Source organism: Charadrius vociferus, unplaced genomic scaffold, assembly GCF_000708025.1.
Source record: "Charadrius vociferus isolate BGI_N301 unplaced genomic scaffold, ASM70802v2 scaffold228, whole genome shotgun sequence".
In the NCBI taxonomy this organism is placed as follows: Eukaryota; Metazoa; Chordata; class Aves; order Charadriiformes; family Charadriidae; genus Charadrius; species Charadrius vociferus.
In genome coordinates, this window is record NW_009649864.1 from 4,276,436 (window position 1) to 4,286,005 (window position 9,570).

The 9,570-nt window shown below is 39.5% G+C and overlaps 1 protein-coding gene across 1 annotated transcript; it reads left to right on the plus strand.

The window, feature by feature from the left end:
- The first annotated feature begins 650 nt into the window (after positions 1 to 650).
- Positions 651 to 7,875, plus strand: APOPT1 (apoptogenic 1, mitochondrial). Its single transcript, XM_009891094.1, has 4 exons — positions 651 to 872; positions 1,970 to 2,033; positions 4,050 to 4,140; positions 7,622 to 7,875. The coding sequence occupies exons 1-4, from the start codon at positions 651 to 653 to the stop codon at positions 7,725 to 7,727; spliced, it is 483 nt and encodes a 160-aa protein (XP_009889396.1). The 3' UTR covers positions 7,728 to 7,875.
- Positions 7,876 to 9,570: the final 1,695 nt, after the last annotated feature.

Consider the following 9,570-nt stretch of genomic DNA (forward strand, 5'->3'; position numbering starts at 1 on the left):
GCCCTGAGGGGGGAGCGGCGCAGGCCCCCCCCGCGGTAACTCTCAGCGTCGCTGGGCGGGCGCGTCCCGATAAAAAGCCTGTCTTTCCCGCCGCCTCTCCTTATCGCTGTGTTTTCCAACGCCCCCCAGTGTTTGTAAATACCCGTCGGGCCCTCCCCGGCGGCGCGGATGGGGCGCCGAGGCACAAGGGGAGGTCAAACGCTTGTACGAACGGCGCGGTAAGTTACGGGCTGTTGGAGCCGGTTCTTCCTAACCCCGGCCTGAAAAGCTGCAGGCTCTGTATGGTCACAAGGGTGCACAAAGAAAGCAGCGCTTAGGAGGACTTACGTACATGCCAGTTCTTGCTATCAAATATTTTAATAAAGTGGGATAGCAATGATACAAAAATGCGGGGGGGAGGGAGGGGGAGTTGCTTTTTTAAAAAAAGATAATAGTGCTTCATGTCTGCTGGAAAAGAGTCAAATATATCTTCTCTGCAGTGCATTTCTAAAGAAAAGTGAATTTTAAGTTTATCGCATCGTTTTTGGCCAGGGTAAATGAACGTGCATAATTTCTGAACTTACTATGCGTATATGTTTTAAGGTTGCCTGGAGTTCTGGAATTTATTTCAAATCAGGACGTTCCTGAAAAACTCTGCTACAGGGGTCGTAATGAATTCTGCCTGTATTTTTAAGGCCCTGGGTTTCAGCCCCCCCGCGCACTCCCGTAACGACTGGATCGGTCCCCCCGACAAGCACTCCAACCTGCGGCCGGTCATCTTCTACGTTCCTCCCGAGGAGTCGTCCCTGGAGCGGCGGCTGCGGGAGGCGCGGCAGGAGGCTCAGGCCTGTGACCAGCGCTTCTGGGCGCGGCACAACCGTGCCTTCTGCCAGGTGAGCCCGCCACCGCGCCCAGTGCCGCTCGGCGCCCGCCCATCCACCTGAAATTGGGGAGGTTTGGTCTCCGTGAGGTAGGGTTCAGTTCTGCCTGCCGTTACCGGCTGGGAATTGATACCGTTTCTTTTAATGTGCGTGGTCTTTTTGTGGAAATTGCTTTTTTGTCATTCGTCTCTTTAAAATGATGTACAAAACTAAAAAGCCTGTGTATTCTGTTGCTGTTTAGTGTCGTATCATGAAATTTGCCTTTTTCCTGTCTTGCACTGAAAATATAAAGTTGTAGCCACCCTACATGCAATACCTGTCTGTGACTAGAGCAGCTGTTGAAAATGATTTTGCAGCTCTTCTTGCTCTGTCATAAGTGAGACAAATTAGGTCTGATCATGAAGGGTAAATGAAGGACATGCCCTGTTTTACTGGCAGTGTATCCCATCAAGGCTGAAAGTGGGGACTTTTCAGCTGTGGTCTGTCTTTTTTCCTGATTGCAGCATTGGTTAGGAGGCACTGAATTTTGTTGGGAGAACAGTAATGATTCAGTAATTCACTCACTTGTGATGATCTTTGATCAGCATATCTTCCCAAAACTTGTGAAGATCTCGGAGAAAAAACAAAGCTTGTTTTTCAATTCCATGGAAATGCTTTTTAAGTTTGAAAAGCTTATGTACAAATAATTATTCTGGTTCCATTTAAGTAATTTCAGTTTTTTAAGGCTGCATGGTTTTCTCCATGTTCAAATTCTCAGTTATACAATACAGCACATCTTCATAGTTTGCCTTATAAACTGAAGGTTCGGATGCTGTCAAACAATACTGAAGCTCAGTTGTAACTTTGCTCCACAATTAAGTTTTATATGTTTCAGTAGAACACCTGCATGAATTAATTGATGCATGCAGGTAGCAGGATCTAGTGACAAACTTACCAGTTTAACTAACTCGCTGGATTCAGGAAAATGTTTTGTTGATATTTCCAAGTATAATGAATACTGCTTATTATTTCAGAATTTATTAAGCACTACACTGCTATGTGATCAAAAACAATGGTTAACTTCAAGGACTGAGTACATCAGATTCTAATGTGGAAAAAACATGTTTTAGGAAAAAGAAGAATTTATTTATTCAAGACTGAAAGCCAAGGGTCTGGAAATGAGAGATGAAACAGGTTAGTGAGATCTTTGTTTATAGTTTAGCATGCATTCTGAATTCTGTTTGACTTTGAATTTTATTAGTTTATGCTCTTTATGTTCTGTCACAAGTAAATCTTGAGGGTAGGATTTAGAAGCTTTTTCAGGAGCATCATAAAAAAAGAGGGGAGGAACTCTGCAGAGATGTGCATGGGGGTCAGATCATTTGTTGCTTTGTTCTTCCCCTAATTCCTTCCCCGCAGCTGGAGGGGATGTGCTGAAATCCTAGCCAAGCAATATAATCATTCTGTAGTCTAAGGAAGAAGGGGCTTTTTCCTTTCACACCTCCTAACCCAGTGAGCTAGCCAAGCTAAACATATAGAGCATTTGCCTCAAGTACATGTTATGGTTGGGTGGATAAATTCACGCTCTTTGGCTTTAGGTCCATAGTGTATACAAGGAATACAATATTTTTCCTTGAGGGGGAATAAGACAGCTTCTGAGGAGACAGCAGCTGCTGTCTGCCTGTCTTTGCCTGAGCACACTTGCTGTAAAATAGTTGCCTGTAATTCATTATGTGAAACTGAAAACAAGATGCCTTCATAACAGCAGTGAATTGGCCATTGCAGTATGAGGTTGAACATTTTGTTCATAGAATAATGGTCTGTTTGAGTTTAGTAAAGTATCTGCTCTGACATTCTGTATGTCACAGACCATTATTTTTCTCTTCTGTTTGTATCCTGGTGATCAGTGTGTGGTTGAGAAATAAATGTTAAGTTCTATGTTGTTTAGAAAACACTTCTTTATATTGCCACTTTGGTTTTGTTTTGGTTTTATACCCTAGAAATAAATGGAAAAATAGTAAGCATGTACATCCCTTAGAAATAAAATTATATTGGCTGCATGTGTTGATTAACTGTTCTATCATACAGCTCTGTGTGTGTATAAAAATAAGAGTACTAACAATATACATGAACAGTTGGAACAAAGCTTACTTTTTTATATAAGGGAATCTACGATCGGTTCTGCTGATACCAGTATGAAGAAACAAATTAACTATAGGTGTTGAGTAGGCAGCCTTCGAATAGTCTTAGAGTAAGTTTATCCCATAGTGTGTTAATCCATTGTACTATATTAGATTTGTAAATAATGACAAATAGAACTGATTGATAATTTACGTTCCAATGATCAGTCTTGGGAGCTTTAAAATGTATTTTGGAACAGTAACAAGTTGAATATCACAACTCTAGCTCCCTCATCATATCCATATCCCCTGGGACATTAAAGTTTCACCCTCAATTTAGAAGCATTGAAAGTGCCAGAAAAGTTGTATAGGAATTATTTGGTATAGTTGAGAATACTTGCTGGTTCTCAAGATTCTACATCTGCGCTGTAGCCACAGGTTTTCCTTTCATGTTCTGTGGAGAGAATCAGTCTCCTCTTATATTGTGCTTATGAGTGGCATATTCAAAGTCAGCTTTTGTATTTGCTCCTTCACAAAATAATTGTCTACTATATTGTTGATAAATCTGACATCTCAGAACATATACTCTTTTGTATAAGTTACTTGTAATTTATCAACAGCAACAGGAAAAAAATTTACACCTGAATGTCATGTCAGTCATGGATAGTGTACTTTCTGTATCTATTGACTTTACGGGGGAAATTTAAGTTACTAAGTGCTCTTACTGGTTCTGTTTAGACTTCAGCCCCGTAAGAGATTAATTTTACTCAAAGGATGGATACTCCTAGATCTATGAACTTTTTCACAATGGTCTACGTGTTCCCTAAATAATCGAAGACCTGATAAACAATCATTTTAAAAGTAATAAGGTCTTAAGAGTTATGCCAGCTTCAAGTCGAGGAGTATTTTTAATCTGCTGGGGTCCCTCGATAAGTTTTAAAAAGTTGCAAAATAAAAGCGTATTAACTTGTTCAGGGTTATGCAGCAAGCTTGTAGGAGCAAGGAGCCATACCTAGCTCTCCTGCATCTGAACCCAGTGTTTTAATCCAAAGAATTATCTTGACATTTTTATGCCGAAACTTATTTTCAGGTCAAAAAGCAACACTGAATGCAGAAGAAATGGCTGACTTTTACAAGGACTTTCTAAGTAAAAATTTTAGAAAGCATATGCAGTATAACAGGTATGTAGAAGGTATTTATGTTGGGTATTATACATTACAGTCTAAGTGAGAGGTGTAAGATCAAATTTAGGATTTTTTTTATTTTTTTTATTTTATGCTATTACTAGCATTTTATGGAAATTTGCGTTATCATTTTGAGTTCTGCTGCTTATTGTTGATTTAGTGGAGAGATGAATCTCATGTCTGAGATTGAGACAAGATCAGGCACTCAGTTTTTTCTCTTATGGCATGGGTCTTTTCATGCTGCTAATTGAAACTGATAAATATGCAAATGGAGCCAGTTCTGTTAAATATGTTTATCAGTGATCCAGATGAGGGGCTCGAGTGCAGTCTCAGTAAGATTGCAGACGACACCAAGGTGGGTGGGAGTGTCAATCTGAGGGTAGGATGGCTCTACAGAGGGATGTGGACAGGCTGAGTTGGTGGGCTGAGGTACATGGTATGAGGTTCAATAAGGCTACAGGCTTGGGGAAGAGTGGCCAGAAAGCTGCCTGGCAGAAAAGGACCTGGGGATGCCAGCTGAATATGAGCCAGCAGTGTGCCCAGGTGGCCAAAAAGGCCAACAGCATCCTGGCCTGTATCAGGAATAGTGTGGCCAGCAGGACTAGGGAAGTGGTTGTCCCCCTGTACTCAGCACTGGTGAGGCCACATCTTGAATGCTGTGTTCAGTTTTGGTCTCCTCACTACAAGAAAGACATTGAGGTGCTGGAGCGTGTCCAGAGAAGGTCAACGAAGCTGGAGAGGGGTCTGGAGAACAAGTCTTATGAGGAGCAGCTGAGAGAACTGGGGTTGTTCAGCCTGCAGAAAAGGAGGCTGAGGGGAGACCTTATCGCTCAATACAACTACATGAAATGAGGTTGTAGTGAGGTGGAGGTTGGTCTCTTCTCCCAAGTAACAAGTGATAGGATGAGAGGAAACGGCCTCAAGTTGTGCCAGGAGAGGTTTATATTGGACATTAGGAAAAATTTCTTCACTGAAAGGGTTGTCAAGCATTGGAACAAGCTGCCCATGGAGGTATTTGAGTCACCATCTCTGGAGGTATTTAAAAGGCGTGTAGATGTGGCATTTAGGGACATGGTTTGGGGGTGGACTTGACAATGCTAGGTTAATGGTTGGACTCGATCATCTTACAGGTTTTTTCCAACCTAAACAATTCTATGAATAAAACAGCTGAAATTTCTATATAACAGATTCCAGTTGACTGTTAAGTAAGGACTAGTAAATGTGATTCATCTCAAAGGAAAATTGTTTAATGAGAGTAATATTTAGTATTCTTATTTTTATTGTTTTGCAAGCATATAGGAAACATGAAAGTGATTAGCCTTGAGTGGGAGGGGTTTTTTTGTGCGGCAAAGCATTAGTAAAATGATTGCCTGAACTTATCCTGTGTAGAACCTCAGCCTCAACTGGGTAAGATCAGATCCACTGTGCCTCTTCACAACATCTACTGCATTGTCTCAGTGTTACTCTGTGTACAACAACTTCATAAACTGGATCGAGGATCTGAAACTGAAAAACAACTTGCAAACGCACATTCCCCTGCAAGTAGCTGTGCACACTTGGTAGAGGACTAGAAATGAGGAAGGAATGGGAAGGTGGAGGAGGATAGCACTTCATCCAGTTACAGTAGCATTGCCCACTGAATATGAAACCACAACTTCAGTTTCTTTTCTGTACTGGATTGAGAGATTATAGGGCTCAAAGGTGTTAAGTGTTACTGGCTTCCTAATGGTGTAATGCTAGTGAGAATTCCACCATTGCTATCACTGATCTGTAACAAACTGTGGTTTAGGGTTCATTGTACATATTGTGCATATACTGTAAGAACAATTTTACTGTAGCAAGTATTTAAAACAAATGTGCACATCTTATCTTGCCCATGGGGGAAGGGGGTTGGGGAGGGAACCTCATCAAAAACCTAAGCACCATGATGGAAAGATGGAAAGTAAAACATTATTTTTAGCTAGAGGATTGTTGTTCAAATTGCCTATAACTGATGAGTGAGAAAGCAAATAGTTTATCTTAGAACTGGTCACCAGATGCCACTGTTGTAGCAAGCTCAGGACAGTGTCCCATCTTCTCGGTAAGAGCGTTCAGGCTTTGTGCCTAAACATGACCTTCCTTGTTGCTGCCTTGTAAAATCAGGTGGTGTCAGCTGCGTTGTTGTAGTTTCAAAGTGGAACTGCACAGCCCTGAAAACAGCTTTTTACAGGCATGCTGATTTTGAGGGGTCATGTTTATAAAAATCTGTTTATGCATTCAGCTGTATGTTCTTTTGCAGTGTTGCCAGCTGGCCTGAAAACTCTGGCTGCTGAAGTGTTGCAACTTCTAAAATTTACTTAAAATTGAAACATATGCATAGACGCCATGAATATTTAGTTCAGGGTATTTAGACTGGAAATACAGTCTAGTTTAGGAAAAAAAAATTGGGAAGGATATAGGAAATGAGACATGAAAGGGGAAAAGAAACAGTTGCAATGTTAGTGTGATATTTTGATTTAACATGACATTTGAGGGGGTAGCTCAGTGCTGCTTGTCAGCATTATTTTGGCTACTATCCTTACTGAGAGGTTAGTATCTCAGGTTTATGTTAGATCTGTATGTGCAAGGTTTCTCACAGAGATCTCAAGAGAAGACCTAAATCCCAGTGCTTAATATTCCCTGCTAGTTCTACGATAAGCGTATTCTTTTGCTTCTTGTGCAGCATTTTACAAAATGGGGGAGGGATACTTGTTAGAAACTAGAAATAAATGATGATATTACTTTAGTTTTTAACAGGGGCAAGAATTTGAAGCAAGTGCTCAGAGGTTAAAAGGGGCTGATATAGATAGGATAGCCTGTATCTTGAATTGGTTCCAGAAGCCATGCGTGCTTCATAAAAACTAAAGATATAAAGACCGACTTTGGCAATATTAAAGGCATCATCTTTAAAAGGTATTGTGTCAGAAACATAATGGTCCTTGTATTGGGTTATACAATTAGTCTTTGAAGTGTGATTTTTGTTTTTTCCCACCCTTATGGGTGACCAACTGTGCCCTTTCCAACAGATGCATCTTCATACATGCACAAACAAATCTTACCCATAGCACAGCACTGGCAGGAAATTCTTCTAGGTAGTTTGATGATCAGCTTTACTTCTGAAACATGAGAAATGGTTGTAATTATTTTATCTTGCCTGATTTCAAATACAATTGGTCATAAAGCTACCCATACCTTAATTTTTTTACAGGTAAGCTCTCAGTGGTTGTAGCCCTTTTAGTCCACACATAATCTGCTCATGGACGTAGATACTCACATAGACCTTTTCATAGGTTATTTAACTCTAATTAGGCAGGAAAAGTGTTGCCACAAAGAATGGAAAATGTAGGCCATCACTGAATTGTCGTTTGTCAATGCCAAAGGATATTTTAATATTATTGTGTACCTGTTTTTCCTGTTCTTGTTCTGTGTGCTGATGATTTTCCTGGCTTTGGAATCCTAGAGATTGGTATAAACGTAACTTTACTATCACATTCCTCATGGGACAAGTAGCACTGGCGAGAGCTCTGAGGTGGCTTCGTTGGAAAAAGAAAAATGTTGGAAATTAATCACAGCTCCACGAAGAATGCAACACTAGCTGGGCCTGCTATAAACCTGTTGTTTATAATGATATTCAGATTCTGAATGACTAATGTAATAATTACTTGAATCTGTTTGTTAAACTATGTAAATAAAAGTTGCCGTTGGTCTTAATTTATATCAGTATGTAGATTTCCTTTACCTTTTATTCTAAGAATATCTAAACTACTTCCCAACCAAAACAGAACTGAGAAAACTGTCAAAAGCTGTTCCTTGTTTACATTAAATGGAATGGATCGCAACTGTCATGTTTTTACCACAGAGTCATAGCTCCTAAAGAACATGTGATTTAGTATGCTGTACCTGAACTCAGGTCAGAGAATGTTGTCTCCACCAACCATATTAGTATATAACGACAAAAATGCCTTATTTTGCAGCAATTGTCAGTCTGGGGCAGTAGCTATCCATAAGTAATACAACATAGCTGAAGGATCAAGTATGATTTGTGAGTATATGTACACTCAATTTAGAATTATCCTCTTCTTAGTGTGATTACCTCTATTTTTAATAAAGATTTAAGATATGATTTCATATAAAAGACTAATGCAATAGGATCTTCTTAGATAATTTTGTTTTAATTAAAAGAAATATGCCCCCCGCCTTGGACAAGAGTTCCTCTAACCTATGATTGGTAAAGATTTTAGTTGTTGAGCAATAAAACAGATGCATTGCCAGTCACTTAATCTTGGTAGAAAAGGAAAACAATACTTGGCTGTATGGACGAGAACATTATTACTACTAAATCACTCTGCTTTCTACTGGTTCGTTTCTTTCCAAAAACGTGCCGTTCTCACCAGTTTCTCTGATGCACTCAAAACAACTCACTTGAGGGGGATTTTTCTGGCTTTGAGGTATGTAACATCAATTGGAAGGAGGTTGCTTTAAGTGAAGTCTTAAAATGTTATGCCTTGAATCTGTAATTTAAAATAAGTTCCATTCTTTGGAATGTTCTCCCTGACCATTTATACAGTTAAATGATTTTTTTGATACGGTACCTACTAAAAGGATTCTGTTAAAAAGAATGTATGTTGTCAAAGGAAGCGTGTTTTCCTAAAGCTATGCTGTAGGGAAGGTTCTGCTTTTGGAAATGTCAGCTCAGTAGCCATTGACCTGTTTTTTGTATCTAAATGTGACATGATTTTTTCACAGGTTTTTTCAGCTGGAGCAAAAAGAGGTTTGTCAGTATTAACTGTAGTAATTCCTTTGCAAGATGAGATAAATATTAATGATATAGCAGCAGATCACACTGTTTCATACAGTGATGATATCACTGGGGCTAAAACAGTCACTGAATTGTGGGTTTAACTGTTGTGTTATTAGTATAGGAAAGTAGTTACTATTAGTGTTTGCTGAGGTGATAACCAGTGCTTCTAGGAAAATATTTGTGGATGTTATTTACTGCATCTCTACTGTAAAACATATATTTATTAAAAAGTTGCAAAATGCCATGTTTCTTTAGGAAAACAAATTTTTGAAATAGACTACTGTGGGTACGTAATACAATTCTTCAGGGCTTTACAGTAAACCATATAGATCGTATCTTACAGTGTATAAGCTCTGACCACAATGTGAATGCACACTTTAATAAACAGTTACAGTGTAAAAGAATGATTGGGTAATATAAGAAAATATCCCTGAAAGGCAGAGACCAGAACCCCAATGGACTGGTGGTTGATAGCTGTGTGTTCTGACAGCCTACGTATAAGATCCCTGAGGTAGTTTCACATCTGCTTTAAGTGAGTAAAGGTCAATCAAAAGAAGGATTTTCATCTTCTGAGCTGCTCACTTCTATTAACACAGACATTTTTGTGT

Excerpts from the sequence above, each read along its gene's own strand:
- APOPT1 (XM_009891094.1), top strand. The coding sequence starts at position 651 with ATGAATTCTGCCTGTATTTTTAAGGCCCTGGGTTTCAGCCCCCCCGCG. Across the intron at positions 2,034-4,049 it reads GGAAATGAGAGATGAAACAG|GTCAAAAAGCAACACTGAAT; the intron begins GTTAGTGAGATC and ends ACTTATTTTCAG. Across the intron at positions 4,141-7,621 it reads AAGCATATGCAGTATAACAG|AGATTGGTATAAACGTAACT; the intron begins GTATGTAGAAGG and ends TTGGAATCCTAG.